Source organism: Phocoena sinus, chromosome 3, assembly GCF_008692025.1.
Source record: "Phocoena sinus isolate mPhoSin1 chromosome 3, mPhoSin1.pri, whole genome shotgun sequence".
NCBI lineage: Eukaryota > Metazoa > Chordata > Mammalia > Artiodactyla > Phocoenidae > Phocoena > Phocoena sinus.
The window spans coordinates 106,065,089-106,088,561 of NC_045765.1; the positions used below are offsets into that span (position 1 = coordinate 106,065,089).

The following is a 23,473-nucleotide window of genomic DNA, read 5'->3' on the forward strand; positions in this document are numbered from 1 at the left end:
GGAATCTGCTAGATATTCGTAAAGAAGTCCGGCATAGATTGGGAAGTCATAATTATATAGACAGTGATTCAAGCTCAGGGACTGTATGAATCTGTCCAGAAGCAGAATGACTTGTGAAAAGAAGAGAGGAGCAAGAAATGGAAACTGATGAGAGGTTCATCAATAATTAAGCAATAAGTAGAGAAAGTAAAAGCTATAAAGAAGACTGAGAAGGAGTAGTTAGGGAGATAGAAGAGAAACCAGGAAAGCATTGTGCCCCAAAAGTTAAGGGTAGACAGGAATGGGTGGTCAGCAATGTCAAATACTGTGGAGAAGTTGACCAAGGTAAACACTTACATTGATTACATGTGACTTATGGATGATCTTGCCAAGATCAATTTTGCTGGGGTTGTGAGGAAAGAGCTAGGTTGTGGCACATGGAAGATTTAGAGGAAATTTTTTAAAAAGTAGCTAGGAATACAGGGAAACTTCCTCAACTTGATAAAGAACATCTATAAAAAACCTACAGCTACCATCATACTTAATGATGAGAAATTCAAAGCTTTCCCACTAAGATCAGAAACAAGGCAAGGATGGCCCCTCTCACCACTCCGTTTTAATATTGTACTGGAAGTGCTATGTAATGCAATAAGACAAGTAAAGGAAATAAAAGTATACAGATTGGAAAGAAAGAAATAAAGCTGTCTTTGTTCACAGATGACATAATCATTTAGAAAATCCTAGAGTCAACAAAAAAAAATCCTCCTGGAACTAATGAGGACCTATAGCAAAGTTGCAGGATGCAAGGTTAATATACAAAAGTAAATCATCTTCCTATATAACAGCAATGAACAAGTGGAATTTGAAATTAAAAAACATAGTATGATTAAGCTAGCATCCACAAAAATTAAATAATTAGATATTTAAAACTCTGATGAATGAAATCAAAGAAGAACTAAAGAAATGGAGAGGTATTTGTGTTCATGGATAGGGAGACTTAGTATTGTCAAGATGTCAGTTTTTCCCAAATTGATCTATAGATTCAAGCAATCCCAATCAACATCTCAAGAAGTTATTTTGTACGTATCAACAAACTGATTCAAGAGCTTATATGGAGAGGCAAGAGATGCAGAATAGCCAGCAGAATATTAGAGGAGAAGAGCAAAGTTGGAGGAATGATAATACCTGACTTCAAGACTTACTGTAATGCTATAGTACTCAAGACAGTGTGGTATCAAGAAACAATAGACAAATAGATCAATGGAACAGAATGAAGGGTTCAGAAATAGATATATATTAATATAGTCAACTGGTCATTGACAAAGGAACAAAGGCAATACAATGGAGCAAAGGGAGTCTTCTCTACAAATGGTGCTGGAACAACTGGACATTCACATGCAAAAAAATGAATATAGACATAGATGTCCTTCACAGAAAGTTAATTCAAAATGGACCAAATATGTGTGTGTGTGTATGTATATGTGTGTATATAATATGTATAACTGAATCACTTTGCTGTACAGCAGAAATTAACTCAGCATTATAAATCAACTATACTTCAATTTAAAAAAAATGAATCATAGACCTAAAGGTAAAGTGCAAAACTATAAAACCCCTAGGAAATAACATGAGAGAGAATCTAGAAGACTTTGAGTATGAAGATAACTTTTCTAATACAACACCAAAGACATAATCCATGAAAGAAAGAATTGATAAGCTGGGCTTTATCAAACTTCTGCTCTGTGAAAGACAGTGTCAAGAGAATGAGAAGGTAAGCCACAAACTGGGAGAGTATATTTGGAAAAAACATAGCTGTTCTCAAAAAAAAATCTTGGCTGTTCTCGAAAATATACAAAGAACTCTTAAAACTCAACAATAAGAAAGCAAGCAGTTTGATTTAAAAAATGAGCCAAAAGCCTTAAAAAACACCTCACCAAAGAAGACATACAGATGGCAGATAAGCATATGAAAAGATGTTCCACACCAAGTGTCATCAGGGAAATGCAAATTAAAACAATGAGATACTACTACACACCTATCAGAATGACCAAAATCTAGAACACTGACAACACCAAAAGCTGGAAAGCATCTAGAGCAGTAGAAACTCTCCTTCATTGCCGATGAGAATGCAAAAATGGTGCAGCCATTTTGGAAAATAGTTTGGCAGTTTCTTACAAAGCAAAACATACTCCTACCATGTGATCCAGCTATCATGCTCCTTGGTATTTACCAAAAGAAGTTGGAAACTTATGTCCACGCAAAAACATGCACACGGATGCTTATAACAGTTTTATCTGTAACTGACAAAACTTGGAAGCCACCAAGATGTCCTTCAGTTTGTGAATACATAAATTGTGGTATATCCAGACAATGGAGTATTATTCAGCTCTTTAAAAAATGAACTATCAAATCATGAACAGACATGGAGGAAGCTTAAATGCATATGACTAAGTGAAACAACCAGTTTGAAAAGACTACATACTGTATGAATCATAGATGACCTTCTGGGAAAGGCAGAACTGGGGACGGTAAAAAGATCAGTGGATGCTGGGGCAGGGTGGTAGGGATGAATAGCAATATACCAAAGATTTTAGGGCAATGAAAATACTCTGTATGATACTGTAACATTGGATACATGTTACTATGCACTTGTCCAAACCCATGCAATGTACAACACCGAGTAAGCCCTAATGCAACCTATAGACTTTGGATGATTATGATGGGTAAATGTACGTTCATCAGTTGTAGCAAATGTACCATTTTGGTGGGGAGTGGTGATGATGGGAGAGGTGCTTGTGCGGCGTCAGAGACCATATGGGAAATCTCTTTACCTTCCTCTATTTTGCTGTGAATCTAAAACTGCTGTAAAAAAGTCGTCTTTAATTTTTAAAAATAACTATAACAAACATTCATCAATTTATTCATGTATTTGCCCATCCATCAAATATTTAGCGAGCACATACTATGTGTTAGACACTCTTCCTGGCAGTGAGGATATGACCATTAAAAAAGAGGCTTTGCCTTCACAAATCTTGTAGTCAAAAGGGGAACTAGACAGTAAACCACTACACTTATCATGGTAAGCTCTATTAAAAAAATAAAGACAAGGGCTTCCCTGGTGGCGCAGTGGTTGAGAGTCCGCCTGCCGATGCAGGGGACACGGGTTCGTGCCCCGGTCCGGGAAGATCCCACGTGCCGCGGAGCGGCTGGGCCCGTGACCCATGGCCGCTGAGCCTGCGCGTCTGGAGTCTGTGCTCCGCAACGGGAGAGGCCACAACAGAGAGAGACCCGCGTACCGCAAAAAAAGTGAATAAAAAAAAATAAAGACAAGTGTGAGGTAGAATAAAAGGAGGTTATTTTTGGATAGGACTATTAGGAAAGACTGAAAGGTTGATGTTCTAACAGAGAGAAGAGCTGAGATACCTTCACTGCATACAGATGGCAGATGAGGACAGTAACTAAAGAGGGATTTGGGCCAAGGGGGGTTTTCCTTTAAAATAGAACTATAATGACATTCTGATTCAGAAATATGATATAAAACCTAAGCTTCTGTTTTACTAAGAATAAACTAAATCAGATGACTCATATAGATATTTTAATGATATTTAGCATACGCTTAACCTATTAAAACTATCATTCTGACAACAGAGGACATAAACATTGGAATTTTGTAGTAATTTAAAATCCATCATCACTTTTAGAAAGAATTCAAAGTACCTGTGTTTCTAAGAGTAGTTCAGTACAGGGAAACAAAGCATATAATTTCATTTCTAGTTTTTCCTCCTTATCCTGTCTGTCATTTCATTGGCTTCTAATCAGGTTTTTTCTAAATGTCCTTCTGCTTCCATTTCATTATGAGAAATTGGTTACATTTGCCCCAGAAACACGAAGTATCTCGTAAAAACTAAAAAAAAAAAATACACACCAATTTCCACTGTACGTCTTGCACCATGAATAACCATATTCATGTTTATCTTTTAGAAGATGACCAGTGACAGAATTTCAAGTATTGTAGTAGAGGCTGAGTCTCTCTAAAAGACTTCTTCTTAATGAGCATGAAATATCAGAATATTGATAAGTTTTAAGTAGATCTCTTGGGTAGAGTGAGGCTACTTTTAGATTTCTGAACTTTGGTTATCAAATGAGAGATTTGGTAAATTTCAGTGAAATTATTCATATATTAGATGAAATTATGAGTAATTGTCAGGTTTTTTTTTCCCCTTAAGATTACTTCTTGGACTAAGGAAAGATAGCTCATGATTGAATCCATATTTCTAGAAATTATAATGAGAGCTATTCTGCATACACTAAAATAGTTTCTCAAAAGCTGCTAGCCATGGATGATAGCTTAGAAATTTCTCAGTCAATAAGAGTCAAAGGCATTTATTTTCAGAGTTATGTTTACTTACTTTTTTATTAATAAAAATGATTAAATATGTGTTCTTACAAATAGAATTGTACATTTAAATGACAGAATTAATAATTTAAGAGAAATGTTTTGCCATTTATTTTGCATATATTATAGAAAAATAATTTTGTTTTATATATATTTAAATTTCTATAACATAGCTTATAAACCAGCTTATTAATTTTAAAGTGGTTCTAATTTACTGTTAATAATAATAATCAGAGTTTGTTAGCTTGCAATTCCAAGCCCTAACATTTATATACTAACCTCAGAAAACACATGTATAACATCAAAGGACTTCAGAAAATATCAAGTACAGAAATCCTCTCTTGCCCAGTCAAAAGATGAGTGCCAATTTGTGGTAAGGCTTTTATTTTCAGGAAAAGACAACAAATTAATGTAACAAATTAATTCTTTTTTGTTGTATACCATTTAAACCGGAATAAATACTTCGTGAATGAAGGGATAGTAGATGTGTATCATTAAGCTTTTTCTGCTTAACAAATCACAAATTTAGAGGCTTTAAACAACAATTCATCTCAAAATTCTGTAAGTCACTTAAGTGGTATTCTGGTTCACTGGTACTGGATAGTTGAAGATGGCTTGGCTAGTATGGCTTGTCTCTGATAGATCAAGCTTCCTTACATAGTGGTTGTGGAAAGGTCCCAAGAGCAGTGAGAAAGATCAAATCACAATTACAAGCACTTATCAAACCTCAGCCTGTGTCACATTAGCTAACTACAGTTTTGATGGGAAGATTTGCCACTTCATGTTGCAAAGGCGAGGATGCAAGAAGGGAAGAATTTATAGCCAGTTTTATAATTTACCATAGAATGTTAGTTGCTTTTCTTTTTATTCAATTTTTTAACAGTTTTTATTGGCAGTGCAAAAAGTTGGTAAACATATAGATATGTTTGTGGATATTTATTTTTATGTTACTAGCTATGAATACAAAAATTTTAGTAACACTGATTTTTATCAAAAAAATCCTCTATTTTTTATAAGGGAGGAAAAAGTAAAAACTCTTTTAAAAGGAAAAGCTTGATTATTTTCTGTTTATTTTAGGGAAATACATTGAAGAATTAGAAAAGTGAAAATGCAAAGTGACATTAATTTTTCCTTTTATTCAGATTCCAAATGGAGTGGCATGAAATTGGTTGTGGCACTACCAAAATGTACAATTCTGCATATTCATGAAAAGTACTATTTTAAAGTGATAGGCTAAATGACATATTTAGCATTAAACTCTGGGAAATTTTTCTCTTCCAATTTAGTGGAAAAGAGGTCTACAGGAGACTTGCAAATGACTTATAAAATAGAGAAAACATGCCCAACAATCTTTAAAACCTTCTCTACTGTTACTTGGTTTTATCTTCTTCATTGATTTTTCACCATTAATCTATTGCTTGATTTTAACAATTATAGCTATTGTTTGTTTCCTTTCAGTTGAATTAAGTACCCATCAACCCACGGTATCCTAAACAGAGCAAGTCATTTAAAAATAACATTGTTTTTAACCAATTGTGACAAGGTGTTAAAATCTAATCATTTCAGGGAAATTGATATGTTGCTGGAGAATGAACAAAATCTTCTTCCTATGATTACAATAGAAACAAGAAAATGAAAACATAATTTAGGTTGAGTTGCTAAATACCATTAACAGGAAGAAAAGTGAACAGTATGTGCATTGTTTTTATCTTGACATAGCCAGCTATATTTAAGAATTTATATTTTACATAGAATTATTGATTTTCTTCATTATAAGAGTAATAAAGAGGAAAACTTAGGAAATATAAAATAAAAGAAGTAAATAAAAAGTATCATAATCCTAGGTTATTTATACTTTCATTATCTTTTGTATCATTTACCTAAACCTAAAGTTCTATCTATGTCTGTATCTATAGCCATATACAGTCATATAAAGAGTGATAGCAATTTAAATTGCTATTATATACAATTAAATTGCTATTGTAGACAGTTTATATAAAATTGTCTACTTGTGTTTATGTGTGTCCATATGTGTGCATAAAACATACTATACATAGCATATTCTTTGATCATTCTTTTTCACTTAGGATATGAAATTAAAATCTTTCCAATTCATTAAAACTTCTTTCCTGACATTATTTAAAATATCAGGCTAACATTCCATCACTTACCTTCATTTTATTCAGCCAGCCCCTATTTTTTTTTTTAACATCTTTATTGGAGTATAATTGCTTTACAATGGTGTGTTAGTTTCTGCTTTATAACAAAATGAATCAGCTATACATATACATATATACCCATTTCTCCTCCCTTTTGTGTCTCCCTCCCACCCTCCCTATCCCACCCCTCTAGATGGACACAAAGCCCCGAGCTGATCTCCCTGTGCCATGCAGCTGCTTCTTGCTAGCTATCTGTTTTACATTTGGTAGTGTATATGTGTCCATGCCACTCTCTCACTTCATCCCAGCTTACCCTTCCCCCTCCCCATGTCCTCAAGTCCATTCTCTACATCTGCGTCTTCATTCCTGTCCTGCCCCTAGGTTCTCCAAAACCATTTTTTTTTTTTAGATTCCATATGTATTTGTTTTTCTCTTTCTGACTTACTTCACTCTGTATGACAGACTCTATGTCCATCCACCTCACTACAAATAACTCAATTTCGTTTCTTTTTATGGCTGAGTAATATTCCATTGTATATATGTGCCACATCTTCTTTATCCATTCATCCAATAATGGAAACTTAGGTTGCTTCCATGTCCTGGCTACTGTAAATAGAGCTGCAATTAACATTTTGGTACATGACTCTTTTTGAATTATGGTTTTCTCAGGGTATATGCCCAGTAGTGGGATTGCTGGGTCATATGGTAGTTCTATTTTAGTTTTTTAAGGAACCTCCATACTGTTCTCCATAGTGGCTGTATCAATTTACATTCCCACCAACATTGCAAGAGGGTTCCCTTTTCTCCACACCCTCTCCAGCATTTATTGTTTGTAGATTTTCTGATGATGGCCATTCTGACTGGTGTGAGATGATATCTCGTTGTAGTTTTGATTTGCATTTTTCTAATGATTAGTGATGTTGAGCATCCTTTCATATGTTTGTTGGGAATCTGTATCGGCCCCTATTTTTAGACATATAAGTTACTTGCAAATTTCCTCTATTATAATCATTTTGGTACATACTCTTCTAACTAAATTTTGTGTACATTCACCATTGTCTCCTTAGACTAAATTCTTAAAAGTAAATGGTTGGGATAAGAGTTATTTGAGAACCTTTACTATCATAAGTATTGTATAGGAAAGGTAAACAGTTTATCATGATGGTTGTTTTAATGAAAAGAAATCTTAATGGGCTTAGATCTACTTAATCACAATAATGTACATTTGGAGTTATTTGATTTGTATAATAAGAGAAGAAAAATATACTTGGATAGCAAAAGAAGAGATTGTTGTCCTATCAAATATGTTTTTTAAATAAGACTGCATCCCTTTTTATTTTCACTTAAACAGTTATTATATAATGCCATAAATCATTTAAAAATGACAAACTATAGATAGGCATATAGAAAGTCCATTTGGGTAAAAACTGTGAGGAAAAGGCTATTCTATAAAAGTAAGACCAATGAGAGAGGGAGCAGGCATTTTATCAAAGAAAACTTAAAAATGGCTCTAGAGCATCTGGAGTATGGAACAGACTTAGAATGCCTGGGTAAGGAGAGCCTAAGAAGGTTAGATAAATGTAGGAAGTGAGGGAAAGATTAATATGACTCTAATGGAAAGTGAAAGGCTCTTGGATGAATGAGGGAACATTTGCTCTCTTCTTTCCACTTAGCATTAGTTACATGAATGAAGAGAAAGAGACGAAGCATTAAGAATTCATTGAAATTTGTATTTTGATAGGTTGGTATTTATTTCTTAAAACTATTAGAACCCCCTGTAGTTTTTAATATTAGTAAATTAGATTGATCAACAAATCTTATTGGCACCTACTATGTGCTAGGCTCATACTGTTTGTTACAAGGAATTACTAGAGTAAAGCATAAGGGTTACTACAATGAAATAGAAGGCATGAAACTTTTCTCAAGGAGTTTCAAGTAGATGTCATTGTGTGTGAAGGCTTATTTGGCCACAGTCCCTGCCTGAAGTCATAGGAAAACTGGGTGACACCTTAAGGTAACTTTGTACTCTAGGACAATTTATTTTTCAACATATATCAAAGTAGTTATGTGAAGGCAAATTCTGTAATCCATATTACTTAAAGTACAGTGGCAACACATAATTTTTAAATAAGTCATATAATGAGAGAGAATTGGGGCAGAATCCTTTTCAGAATTTAATTTTTCCCTCTGAAAGAATAAAATTCACTGAACTATGATTTAAAATGGACAATAATCAATATTTTCTGTTTATTTTATTTTCATCAAAGCTTGGAAAATAAAGTAGGAGGACACAATTTCAGTTCCTCAGTAAAAGATAGAACCACAGATAAGGGTATTTTCTTAAGTACTAATCCTGGGAAAATATAGCAAATTTCAAGTAAGAATTAGCACCTTCTTTGCATAGTATGTTGATAAATCCCCACAGTGTCTCTACGTGGTAAAATTATAATTGAGAAATCAGACCCCGAAGTGCTTCATCCAAATCATAGAGAGCAATTGAGTATAGAACTCATTACTGCTACACATCAACACAGTAGCTACTAAATATTTTCAATAACAAGACACATGTTGTTTGTGTCAACTCAGCTCTATTTCAATCAATGTCATTGATTGAATGGCATAAATGGCATAAATCAGGGTGCATCACACAACATGCTCTGGGCTCTGAGGTCAGCTTCCATTAATTATTCAACTATGGAGGTTGAGCTATATTATCTCCACAATGATTTCCTGACCCAAAACTTCCATGGTAAGTCTCACCTCACAACAAGACATTCTGGTTATCAGGTCATCATGTAGTGAACATTGAAGTGGGGCATTTATGAAATTTACCAATCACCATAATGCCAATGACATTTTTTCTTTCACCTTTTCCCTTTAATAGTGTTTTTAGAGTACTCTATCCATTAAAAGGCTAATGTATGCATTATTCTTGCAATAATCTTGAAATAACCAGTTGAGCTAATACCAATCTCAGTGTTGAATGGGAAAAGGATTCTGTGATAAACACGATGACTATACCAAGGTCATGAATTCCTGCTCAAAGGTGGGCAGAACAGGCATTAAACCTGAAATTTTGTCCCATGCTTTTTCTACAGTCCAGTGTTTGTGTCCAAATTAAAGTGTACCTGTTACACATATGGGGAGGGATACTTTGAAGCAGTGAGAGAACCTGGAGGTATAATAACAATAATAATAGTATTAAAACCTCTATTCCAGTGTTGTCATACTGAGCATGCTCTTGGCATTCTGTAGGAACACATTCTCTAAAGAATTGCATCATGATGTTGTGATCAAGAACTCAGCCATATTGAATTCAAATTCTGACTGTTCTATTTACTATCTGTTACTTTGGCCAAGTTGCTTAACCTCTTGATGCCATCGTTCCTTACCTGTAAAATCCAGGTAATAATAGTACCAACTTCAAAGAGGTTTTGTTCAATTTAAGTGAATTGGTATATGTAAGGTTCTTAGAATAGTTCCTGACTTATAAAAGAGCTATGTAGCAGTTATAAAATAAGTAAATAAAAATAGATAGACCTTATAGACAATTCAAAAGTTACATGCAGAAGTCAAGTTTCTAAGTCCCTGAATATTCTTCCATCATTTCAGTCATTAATAACATTATTGAAATGTCCAATAAATCTTGACCTATTATTTTTATGTCAGGATTTTTTCTGCTTGTGCTTGAATATGCAAACTGGGTCAATTTAGCTGTCAGCTTTTAATTTTTCAAAATTTTCTTTTCTTCAGTGTATAATTTGACAAATCACCTCATTTGTTATGGGAAAAAAGAGAACCCTATGTTTTATTATTTGAAAATTATGAGTAATGTAAGTAATGTTTGCATAATTAGGAATTGGCCTTTCAGGAATAGAGCTTTTCTTATGCTTACAGCAAATAACTTATGAATTGATTTTTCTTCATAAGCTTGCAAAATGGGAATCCTGTAAAGGCATAATAAATACAAAGTTGGAATTTATGACAACATATTAATATTAGATTCTGAGATGTGATACATCAACAATAAGCTCTTTGTGGCTTTGCATAAAGATGGAATCACAGAGCAGAAAAGAACAGTAGAATCTTCCATTTAATGAATGTTATTGAGCATCTCTGGAGCTGTTCCAGACCCCCAGGACCTAACCTCCCCTTTGTCTATGCCCCCAAGATAAAGAGCTTGACCTTGAGATAAATTTGGGAAAGACTCTAAAACACACACATCAATTGTCATTACACAATGCAGAAAATAATCATCCTGAGAGGAGAACAAAGTGCTGTAGGTATCAAGAGGAGGAAAGGTTACTTCCATTCCTAGGAATCAGATTCGATGGGTGAGATAGCTTTTGAGATGGGCTGGGTTGGAAGTGTACTTCACCAGTAAAATTATTTGGTGGGAACATTTTAAGCAAAATACAGGATGATAAAAGGCACAAAGATGAGAAACATGGGAACCTTCTGGAAGAATCAGCATTAGTGGTTACCTAGATTATTTGGTGTTTGCAGAGATGCTGAGGAGCCAGACAGGAAGGTGGTTTGGGTCTACACTGTATATGGCCTTTAGTCATCCTCTTGAACTATTTCCATAATATAGTTTTCAATGTTATTAACAGTATCATCCCAGGAACATGATTCTGTAATCTCTTTTTATAATGTATAATTGAAGCATACCGACATTATAAAAACAAAACAACACAAAACTCTTATTAACAAAATTTGTGATAATTTTTAAGTAGTACCTCAGGCTTTTCTTTTGAGGATTAAATTGTACTGTTGTTGTTTTTTTTTCCCATTATGTTTTTTTCTGCCTCCAAGATAAACCTGTTTTTCAACTCATTAATTATTGTGATTGTTTTCAATAAGACTCGGTCTAATAGGTAGTTGATTTGGAAAAGGCTCAGTGTGGCTTATTGACTGAAATTAGTGTTAATTTCTAACCTAGAATTTATAACCAGAAATTAATTGCTGAAAGAAGCAACTGCAAAGTTCCAAAAATAGTTTTCAGGAGACCCTCCTATGAACAGAAATGTCAATTGACATGTGGAAAATCCCATGAGAAATCACAAAATATTTATATCCATCTGGATGGACACCTAGTCCTGGACACTAAGGAAACTGTTTCAATGAAGACAAATGTTTGGTTTTCCTGTCTGTGAACGTAATCAACTACATATGAAATACATGCAAACTAGATTCTTTGCTAGAGAGAAAATGAAAGATTGGAAAAATACCTTTAGGGCTTTGCTTGGTTTCAAACTTTTGCAATTTTTCCTGTTGCTAAGGTACTTTTAGATACTGGCTTGCAAGTCAGTCTGTTCTCTCTTGACCTTCACCTCATGTCTCCCTTCCCCTCTTTGTTTCCTGCCCAATCTTGCCCTCAGATAGAAAGGAGATAAGATTAGTAGCCCCCAGTGTTCTAGGAATTGGTCTATAAGATGAGGCTGGAGGAAGGGGAGAAAGGAAATTAATTCTTTCAGCAGCATGAAGAAGGCAGGTAATAACGCCATTGTATTCTGTGCTAGTTAGATCTCCTCTGGACATCTAATTCTTGTTGCTGTAAGATTTCATTCGTATTGCTATGTTTTAAAAGACCCTGACAAATTTGAATTTATCAAGAGGAAGTTAACAAAAATGATGACCAGGTTGTACGTCGTGATTATGAAATTAAGTGGAGATGTTTGTCTCAGTTAAGAAGAGAATTATAGGGAATATGTTAGTTGTCTTCAAATATTTGAATGGCTGTTATGTCAAAGAAAGCCACATTATTCCATTGTTTTCCAGACGCTGTCTTTAGGAGAGTGATATGATGTGTTTCTTTGTGAGATTATGAGTTTCCTGCCACTAGAAGTTTTGAAGCAATGTTTAGATTTTTGATTGGCAGGTTGGACTAAGTGACCTTTAATTTCAGTTTGGATTTAAACTTTTATCTATGCAAAGTCGCTTACATCCTGTTTTCTGAACAGGCTGTTTCCTAGACTGTTTCTTGACAGTTTGGAAAAGTAGAAGTTAATAGTGTGCATTCACAACTTGAAAATAGCCTCAAGATAAGAAGAATGGGGCTTGGGCCCCCTCTGAATAGCCTTGTAACTTTATTCAATTTCATTGCCTTAAAGTTAGACCTGTCCACTTTTTTTTTTATCAGTTGAGTTCCTTAAAGATGTTCCAATTAAGGAAAAATTCATCCTAGGGAGACAAATTCTGAAGATAGGGAAATTACATTGTCAATGTCATTTGATTAACACCTGAATGTAGATATACTATTTTCTTTTAAAGAAGGTCCTAATGATTCTGAAAAGAAAGCATTTAATTTTAGCTTCTATTTTAACAGGCAGGAAAAAAATCCTCTATAGCAGTCATTAACTCACCGCTGAATAAGTCAGTGGCACATTAGATTAATTGAGCTCTGTATAGGCAAGCAGAGACTGTGCTTTATCGCTTATAGTTAGTGTCCTTGGGATGAGTTCAAGCTACATGAAAAAAATAATTCCCCTTGACCAAAGAGAAACAGATAGATCCACCAGAGATATCTCAGCTCTATTCAAGGTACACCTTCCACTGTTTTCTCCCTTCATCTTTTGAGTTTCAAAAGATATTTTAATTAAGCCAGATGTGTGGATCTGTATTTTGGGAACCCATCATTTCAAAGCCATCATAAAATTTCTGAATTCCTCTTTGGAATATAAGTAGTGAAAAAGGAATGATATTTTACTAAAAGTCTTCTCAGATATCATAAATGGTATAAATGTCATGTTTGAAATAACTGTATCATTAAATACTTGCTTGTGTGCATACACACACACACACACACACACACACATTATATGCCAATATTTTGTAATAAGGTAATTTTCTGTCTTCAAGTAGTCACCATTAATTTTCTTGAACGTTGAAGTTTTATATTATTTAATATAAGAATATTATATTCAGTATACAGCCCTACATACCCCCTAGTGGGGTGAGGGTGATGGGCAGGGAAATCTGTTAGCCTAAGGCTGCATCTCCTCAAGCCCACAGCTCAGCCATTTCTTTGTCTCTTGTGTCTTGTGCTTGGGCATCGGTCACTGGAACTTTTACTTGATCTCCATTAATAGTAACTCTATTTCAAGGGAGGTAACTTTCATAGGAAGAAGTCACAAATATAATATTGTCCAATATATTTAAGAAGCATGTTACTAAAGATAGGCTGACAGCATAAAAGAGGATCCTTTAAAAGCCTTATTTATAAAAAATGAACATTTTATATTGTGTTTAAGATTATGAGCTCTTATTTATTTAATGAAATTATTTGGTCATTTATTTTTGTTTCATGTTTCTACCGCTGTTCAAATGGAGTCTGATTATTCATTGAAATAGTATTTCTAAGAGAAAAACACTGAATCGATCCAAATATCATTCAGTAGAGACTTAGTTAAATAAATCATGGTTTATCCATAAAATAAAATATTTTTATTGTCCATATTCACTGATAATATTGAGATAGAAAATATGTGCAATATATTAATGAAAGCAAGTTAAAGAACATCATATATTATATAATCCTAGTTTTATTTATAGTATAAATATCTGATTATAATTACATATATTTTTATATATGTATTCAGATGTTTAAGTATTTTTACTTCAAAATTCAGTTTGTTTTGAGTTTTGAGTTGATAATTTAGTTGATTTAATAAATATAATAAATATATTTCTATTTTCTAATGCAAATCTTAACCCATTATAACAATGGGTTTTTTGCCAACCCCTTAATCACAAAATCTCTTCTGACATTAACATTTTATGTGCAGTGATTCCGTGGTTTCCTTAAATGGATGCTATCTCTGGGATTTGCGCCAGTATTGCTGACTTATCCATTATTTTTTCATTTTTGGTTCTTTTGGTTTTAACAGATTTACTTTTTAGATTAGCTCATTTGTCCAGACTTATGGGAATGAATTGAGGGTGAAGTGAGCAGTTGCCCACACATAAATAAAGCAGAAATCCATAGAATATGAGCCTGGTGGTATTAGCTTCCTTCTGTCAGTTGCTGTGAAACAGAACAATATAGGTGTTTAACCATCTGAAATTCACATATGATAAGCAAGTAACCTCAGCTGCATGGCTTTTCTGTCACATTAAACAGCTTTCTTCTTCCAGAACTATTCCCTCCTCTCCTGTATTAAGTTTTCAAAAAATTATGAATTAATTTTATTGGAAATTGATAAATGTGAGCAGCCATTTATATTAACTTCTGACCTGCTTTATCCTTCACAAGTTTCTTCTATTTGGCCATGAATTTTCTTTGGCTACCTTAGGTTTAATTCCCAATTCTCTTTATAGATGGCTCCCAGTAATGTACAACAGCCATTAAATTCACTTACTGGACTTCATTTTCTCATGTCTAAAACTGGATAGCTTTCCAAAAATATTTACTCAGTACTAATTATGTGCACTATACAAAACTGAAACATAACCACTGCCTTCGAAAGAAGGAGCACGGATAATGTCCAGCTTGGGAACAAGGTTGGAAAATATTATTGCCATTTTGTTTAGAACTGGCTTTAGGTTATAGTTAAAAAGCTAGTGGGGGATGTTTGGAGGCAACTAAATCAGGAAACTAAAATAAATACTAAAGAAATGAGGGTGGTGAGACTTGCATTCAGTCTACAATGATGAGGTGAATTTGGATAGGGAGGGAGGGCACATTGAATAAACAAAGGATTTTTGAGGACAGTTGTATAAATACATGAAATGTTGAATTATAGGCTTTTGTAATGTTAAATCACCTAGCCTAAAGATCTTTAGTGCTTCCTTTAAGTAGCAAAATGTGTCCTAATTACGTCCCCAAAGTCTCTTTAATACTAGCTGGGGCATGAATATAGGCCTATTGCTTAAGGCATATTACTTCCCAGCTACCCAATACTCTGGGAATACTTTGTAAATTACATATGTTTTTTACTTAGTAGAAAAAAATGAAACCAAAGCTTTCATTTATTCTTTATTATTTTCCCCATTTGTACCTCTTTCAAAATGAGAAAACCACAAATGCATTAATTGCTGTTAACATGATTAACTGTATAAGTAGCTTGTAAAACTCATGTGAGCTATATTACTACTAAACTTTAGAAAGTGCATTTTTGTGGTTCTATTTTAATGAATGTATTTAATTAATAAACTATAGTTTGATGCTTTTTGAGTTACTTTAAAATCACAGATTTATTTTTTCATGAGATTTATTTTTTCATGCTCTAATGGTCATTAGAGCAATCATTGTCTTTTCAAATATTATTCCTTTTCTCTCCTGCCCCAAGAAAGAAAATATGATTATACAGTTATATAAGTTATTATATATGATTATATATAAATTTATATAACTAAAATATAGATGACATTTAAGGCTTTCTCTTTGGCAAGTCTAGTAATGTAGCATAATGAAGCGACTAAATTTTGTTGAGTAACACAGAGGACTGTATTAGATATTTATACATATTTTCTTTCTTTCTTTTGACAAATATTTATTGAGCTTATATAGGTATTATTATAGGTATTATTATAAAATAATAGGTATTATTATTAGTGTTATAGGTATTATTATAAAAACTGTAGTTATAAGGGTGAGCAAAAGAGGCACATTCCTGCCCTCATGAAACTCCTAGTCTAACGGAAGAGACTAGTAAACATACAAATACATACTTACAGGCTAACTACATGTATACATAATTATATTTTATGTACTACCCAGTATTAACTGTATTCAAATAAATGCTGTCCTCCAAATCTAGCACAAGAATCAAACTGCATGTGGAAGAATGATAGAACAGAGAAGACTTTGTAATTCTCTGAACATTTTCTCTGCAAATCCATTGATTGCTGCTCCTCACGGTGACCCAATTATTCTGCAGTTCTGAGAGTGGAGAACTGACCGCATAGTATGCTGTCTGAAGTCTTTGGCCAGGAGAGACTAACACTTCTCTTCATACTTTCACAAAAAAGGAGTTGGTAATAGCAACTTTTAAGTCCTGAGGCTTGTCCTCATTGGGCCATTGGCCAAGAACAAACAAATCAACAAACAATAAAACAAAGATCATGTAAACTAATAAAACCTCTTTCTAAATACTTCTCTGTCTACTTCCAGAGACAGCTCCACAACTTACTTAAATGACTGAATTCACAAATTTTAAATGTTAATTTTCTCTTCTTTCTTTTAGTACTAACACACACGTATACACACACACACACACACACACACACACACACACACATTTATAGCATTTAACCTCTAGGCAGGCATGAATAATCATGCATACATATCATCGTTATTTTTGCATCACTGCAGTTGAATAAAAACATTCTAAAATGTTGTGAGAGTACAAGAATACATACTTCTTGTTGCTTTGCTCATGGAAATAATAAATTACATAGATAATTGTATATTTGCAAAGCATATTTGTGCATAATTAACTAGATTTATAGTATAGCAAACAAAATGATCCATAAGTCAATATGAACTAACATCTCTATGTAAAATAGATTATCATGTGCTAAGAAATGTATTTTATGTATTTCATAATGAGCTTTTCCTATTTGATGGTGAGCAATGCTGGGCTGGGTATAGAATTGCTTTAAATGGATAGAATTTCCAAGGTGTGAAAGTTTCCTTAAAACACCCAAGGATAAGACAAAAAAAAAAAAAAAAAACCCAGGAGATAACAAAATTGTTGAGAACACATGAAGAGACTAGAGCCTGTTCAATGAAGAAGTATGTGTGTGTTTTGCTAGCACATGTATATCAGGGTAATACAAAACTCACTGGGTTTGTGTAGTTATTGTACTTGACAGTTGATCCTGTGAGCAAAGGAGAAAGGTGAGGGAGGGAGGAAAGAGGGAAGGGAAGGAAAATCTGTAGGATGCCTTCTTCTCCTTCGGTTAAGCACCAACCCAGTTCATGAACATGTACACTGCCAGACTGTCCTGAAAAAATTGTGACCAACTTCAGAATCAGAGGAATAGGTTTATTGTATCAAAATGTGGTGGCAAACTCTGTGGAAAAATTAAAATAAAAATTTGCTGAAAGTGCAGCTGCCCTCAAAGCACAGTCCTAGACTGTATGTATTTCCGGTCTCGCCTGCCTCAGAGATGATTAATTTCTCAGGCGTTCTAATATATTTTAAACGGGAACAACAAAACTGGTTACCATTGCAGTTGAATGTCATTATTTGCAAATAAGAGAAAGCTCAACTAAAACTAGATAAATAATAAACTGCAAGTATTTTTCCTCAGAGCTAGAAGTCTAGAGTAAGGTCACGATATGATTCAGTGGCTCAATAATATCATCAGTAATCTAATTTCGTTTTGTTTATCTACTCAGTCTTTGAGAATTGGCTTCTTTCTAAAGCTCGCTCCCATCATGGTTGCAAGATGTCTACCAATTTGCTTCTAGGGCCACAGACTTCCTGGTCCTTACCTAAAGAAGTGAGAGAGATGGTTATTTGCAGATACTTCCGCAGAAGAAAGTGTCTTTCCAAGAGCTCTCCTCACCCAAACACCTACAAACCTGTCCTTACACATTATTGTCTCCAGTTGGATCATATACCTACCTAGACCAATAACTGTGGCCAGGAAAAGGGAAAAGATTTACTTAGTTCTGAGATACAGACTCTCTCTCTAAATCCAAAGCAAGAGTCATCTTCCCCCAAGGCATCAATGTAGATACTCAAACCTGAAGATGTTAAAGAGAAAGAGCATTGAAAGTCAGTGAAACAACCACAGAGTACACTGCAAAGGGTTTTCTACAAGCCTGCTAATTTACTGCTGCAGTTCCAACAATTGGACCCATTGCTCTGCAATAAACTTTTTATGGATAGAGCCATAATTCTCAATACTTAGTGTTCATAACAGTTACCTGCTGAGCTTTTTAAAAATGCAAAAACTTGGGCTAACACCCAGAATTCAAATTCATTAGATCTGTGGCATTTTAACAAAATCCCAGGTGATTCTGTTATGGGCAATAAGAGGACCACACTGAGTTAAATTCTGTATATTAGATATATACTTTCACTCTCTCTTTTCCTACCATCACCGTAATTTTAGTACATTCGTCTACATTGTCACCAGGCAGAACAATAAAGAGTTGTTAGTTTGCTCTTATTTCTTTTGGTGCATGTCTTTTTAATTTCCAGGATTAGAGGAACTTGCACGTGACACAGACGTGTGTGTGTGTGTGTGTGTGTGTGTGTGTGTGTGTGTGTTTATTTGCTGATTCATGAATTCCAAGAAGCAAATAGGAAGAGTAAGGAATCATTTAGGTATCATGAAATTACTTCTATGATCCTTAATTTCACTTAAATGTCACAAAATAGACCACTAATGTCCACTTTGAAGTTTATTTGTACTTCTGGGGCTCTTGCTGCCACCTGTTCATAGTTCATGATGCTTTGTTTGGTAATGCAGTTAGCTTACAAAGCCATCTTTGCCAGCGATAACTGAAATGGTGAATTAATACCAATCCTAACCCTGAACGTGCCTTTGTGAATACGTGTGTGTATTTTAATAGTATGTATATTGGTTAATAGTATGAATATGTTTAGTAGTATGAATATAGTTACATCTGCAAGTTATGAGGAACCACCACTATGGAGATGTTTCAAAGAAATACAGTTCTGTGCAGACTTGTGTAACTGCTGATTCTAATATTGTTCTTTTGTTTGTTTTAAATATTTATTTATTTTATTTATCTATTTTTGGCTGCATCAGGTCTATATTGCAGCATGCAAGATCTTTCTGTTGCGGCGCAAGGGCTCTTAGTTGTGGCGTGCAGGTTTTTCTCTCTCTAGTTGTGGTACACAGGCTCCAGAGCGCATGGGCTCTGTAGTTTGCAGCATGCGGGCTCTCTAGTTGAGGCATGTAAGCTCAGTAGTTGTGGCGCACGGGCTAGTTGCGCCCCCCCGCCCCCCCCCCCCCCCGCCGGCATGTGGGATCTTAGTTCTCTGACCGGGGATTGAAACTGCATCCCCTGCATTGGAAGGCAGATTCTTTACCACTGGACCACCAGGGAAGTCCCTCTAATATTGATAATTTGTTACAAACGTGCTTTCAGGTATTATAGGCTCAAGTGTAGGGTAGTACACCCCAGGAGCTTTGGCTTTAAGACTGTCTAATTGCTATGACTCCTGTAAGTTTAGAATTGTCTTTACTTCTGTGCTTGCTAGTCCTTTCCTAAAATTTTTTGCTTATCCATATATAATGGAGGAATAAAATCTTAGCCTTTGTGATATTTCTTTCTTAGGCATCACAGGCTTGGTATGTTTTGTTTAACCTCCTAGTCAGTCCCTCTCCTGCCTATGTCTATTCCTGGATTGTAAGGGACTTGAAGATGTTTCCAAGGGACCACTTCATTTCTTAAAGGGATTTCTCCTGTAGCCCTTACATCCAGCTTTTGTTTTTGTTTTTGTTTTTGTTTTTTCTCTTAGTCTAAATCCAAGAAACATTATCTGAAATCTAGCCAGTCCTTATTCCATGATCCTTTCTCCCATTTCCTTTTCTCTTTTAGTGGATACTGAATTAGTGATACAGTAAGGCACAGTGGAAAGAGTTTGGTTTAAAAGTCACATGAGCTTGAATTCAAACTGACCTTAGACAAATTGTTCAGTCACCCTGAATCTCTGTATCTTCATCTATCAAATAAGAGTATATTTCATCTCATCAGTTGCTTTATAAATTCAGTTCACATACACAAAGTGACCAGCTATACGTGTAAGCTTTTTTATTCTTGTTCCTTTTGAATCTCCAGACTTTTACCAGCAATGACCCATCTAAGTCAGCACTTCTACAAGCCCCTGTGGTATTTTCCTAAAAGGGAGTTCCTGGAAGCTACCAACAGTTTTCTTCTTTGAACATGTTGTGAAGTACTTTGGACATGATAAAGCAGCAAACAGCTTTTAAATATTTATGTTCTCCACACCATGCATGCCAAGTGTGTTTGCTCTATTTTTTTCTTTTTCTTTTTTTTTTTGGTGCCAAGGAGACAAGCCAAACAGTGTGAGAGGAAAATACTGTCGGGACACAAAGTAAGCTTGTCTAATGTGTACTCTGTGCAGATGTAACCCTAATGGAAAATAGTGGAGACTGCTCCCTAGTTACACAGTGATACCTTGAGGAACAAATCACCTGGAAACAAAACTCCTTTATAAGCAATTCAGCTGAGTAAATTTTTATTTTAAAACTTCATGAATCAAATGAAGTAGTACTGGCTAGAGTAATATAATTCAACAGTAATATTCTGATAAAGCTGCAATTGTGCACAGAGCAGAAATATCTTCTCACAGAGCATGTCTGTTAGTATAAAGATGAAGACATGCATTCTAGGCAAAATTGTGATGCTATTTCACTTTTGCAACACGATGCTCCGTCCTCCACATACACACAGCAGATTATTACCCTTGGAGTTGTGCTGCTCTCACAAATGTCCCCTTTTAAAGAAGGAATCAAAATGATTCACACTTTGAATTATAGTTCATGTTACATTATATTGATTACTTAGTCATGTCTCAATCCTGGCTACAAGTTAGTACCATTGAGAGAGACTCTGACTCAGCTGGTTTGAGGTGGGCCCAGAGTTTGGCAATTCTTGTATAGATGCGGGGTTATGAACCACTGCTTTAGCATAAAGTTATGTTCTTGTAATGTGACCTCTCCTTTTGTAATATCCATGCTTATCCATGTGTGCTTGGGGTCAACCTTTAAAATGCGGGGGCTTCCCTGGTGGTACAGTGGTTGAGAATCTGCCTGCCAATGCAGGGGACACGGGTTTGAGCCCTGATCTGGGAAGATCCCACATGTCGCGGAGGAACTAGGCTCGTGAGTCACAACTACTGAGCCTGCGCACCTGGAGCCTGTGCTCCACAACAAGAGAGGCCGCGATAGTGAGAGGCCCGCGCAACACGATGAAGAGAGGCCCCTGCTTTCCGCAACTAGAGAAAGCCCTCGCACAGAAACGAAGACCCAACACAGCCAAAAATAAATAAATAAATATTAAAAAAAAAAAAAATGCGGGTTCCTGTGGCTTCAACACAGAATCACCACTACTGAATCTTGAAGTTTGTGGTACACATAAGTTGAGTGTGTTTGTGTGTGTATGTGATGGGGAGAGAGAGAGAGAGAGAGAATCTTTGTGTTTAACCAACACTCATACTGATTCTGAGTCACTCTAAGGTTTAATAATTCCTACCTTTTTATAATTTCTAACTCATGGAACAGAATTTTTGACTGTCAACAATACCTTTTAATTCCTCTTTGCTAATAGAAAATTCCCACAAAGTGGATGGTTGGGGTATTTATGTTATATACAATTTATATTTTAAACAATATTATTTATAATAATTATAATAATTTCCACTCAAGCTAAAAAAGTTCAACCTTGTTTGCAAAAGGACAGAAAATTCAAATTCAGACAACCAAATGGTCTTTTCTAATGCTTGCTTATTTTAAAGTATGAGAGTTTTTAAATGTTAATTTAATGTAAGTACTATCCATTTATCTGTCATTATCTAATTATCTAATGAAAAATATCTAATGTATATACAGAATTTCAAGTCAGAGACTTTTAGTCATTATTTAGAAATGTGAAATATATTTATGTTCAATCTCAATTTCTCTTTCTCTCTCTCTGCCCCATCTCTCTCTCCCTCTCACCTCACTCCTTCCCTCTCATCTCACTCACTCCCTCTCTTTGTTCCCACCTCATCTCTTTTCCTCTATCATAGCATCAGATGAAGAGCCAACTTCAGCAGGTAAAGTTCCTATGCTGTAAAGATTATTCCTATTTATTTTAATGCCCTTAATAATATAGACCATTTGAAATGTATTTGTTCAGGTTTCGACCACAAAACTGGCACAGTTTTATTTATTTACTTTATTTCTTGAACCCATTATGCAGTCCCAGACTAAATGATGTTCGTTATGAGTTTTAAATAAAAAGAGAAAATAATTGAAAATGAACTGTCACAGAGGAAATCATAACACAAAAAAATCACATCACTATTACAGAATAAGGAAATTGGGAAAATTAAAACATTGAGAAAAATGCCAATAAGTAATAAATGGGGAGAAAAAAAACTAAAATGTTAAAATGCAGAAAAATAATAAAATGAGGAGACTGAAATTAAAAAGAGGAAAATGATAGGCTTCCCTGGTGGCGCAGTGGTTGGGAATCCGCCTGCCGATGCAGGGGACACGGGTTCGCGCCCCAGTCCGGGAAGATCCCACATGCCGTGGAGCGACTGGACCCGTGAGCCATGGCCGCTGAGCCTGTGCGTCCAGAGCCTGTGCTCTGCAACGGGAGAGGCCACAACAGTGAGAGGCCCGCGTACCGCAAAAAAAAAAAAAAGAGGAAAATGATAAAACATACTTTCAGAAATATGACTATGGTAGAATACTGCATTATCAAATGCGACTGACATTGAATATGATATTCATTTAAGTTTAAGGATAAAAATCATGTTGTTGCCTCAAATAGTCACTTTCGTTAAGAAAATAATTTTTGCAGTTATAACTTAATGATACTGAAACTTGGCATCATGACTGTGCTTCTCATCCATCTAATCAGCATTGATCAAGAACAGGCTCAGGTCTGAACTAAATACTGTGAGGAATGCAAATGGTAGAGAAGGCATGGTATTTTCAACTTGGTTCTAGGACAGTGGGATGGGTCAAAGACCAGGCACATTTATAAGGAGAAAGCAGGCACCACAGCCAATCTGGTTAGCAAATAATAAAAGGTCCAGGCTAGCAGACTAGCAACATCAGCAAAAAGGGATAAAGCCCTCCATCTCAGGTTACTGAAGCTAATGGACAAAAATGGGGCTTGATTGTATAGGAAATGGGGAATGTAGCCCAGTTATTGGAACTCAGGTACAGAATAGGGTCTTTTCAATTCATAGACCTAACTTATTTCAATTGGTAG

The 23,473-nt window shown here is 35.0% G+C and overlaps 1 protein-coding gene across 2 annotated transcripts in view; it reads left to right on the top strand.

The window, feature by feature from the left end:
* Nucleotides 1-23,473, top strand: part of EDIL3 (EGF like repeats and discoidin domains 3) — a 431,167-nt gene that overhangs the window by 137,104 nt on the left and 270,590 nt on the right. The window contains exon 3 of one of the 2 annotated variants that reach the window (XM_032627364.1): nucleotides 22,275-22,301. The exons of the other annotated variant lie outside the window; for it this stretch is intronic. Within the exon in view, the coding sequence (XP_032483255.1) occupies nucleotides 22,275-22,301 (27 nt within the window). The remainder of the gene's footprint in view (nucleotides 1-22,274; nucleotides 22,302-23,473) is intronic. 2 annotated transcript variants of the gene reach the window in all.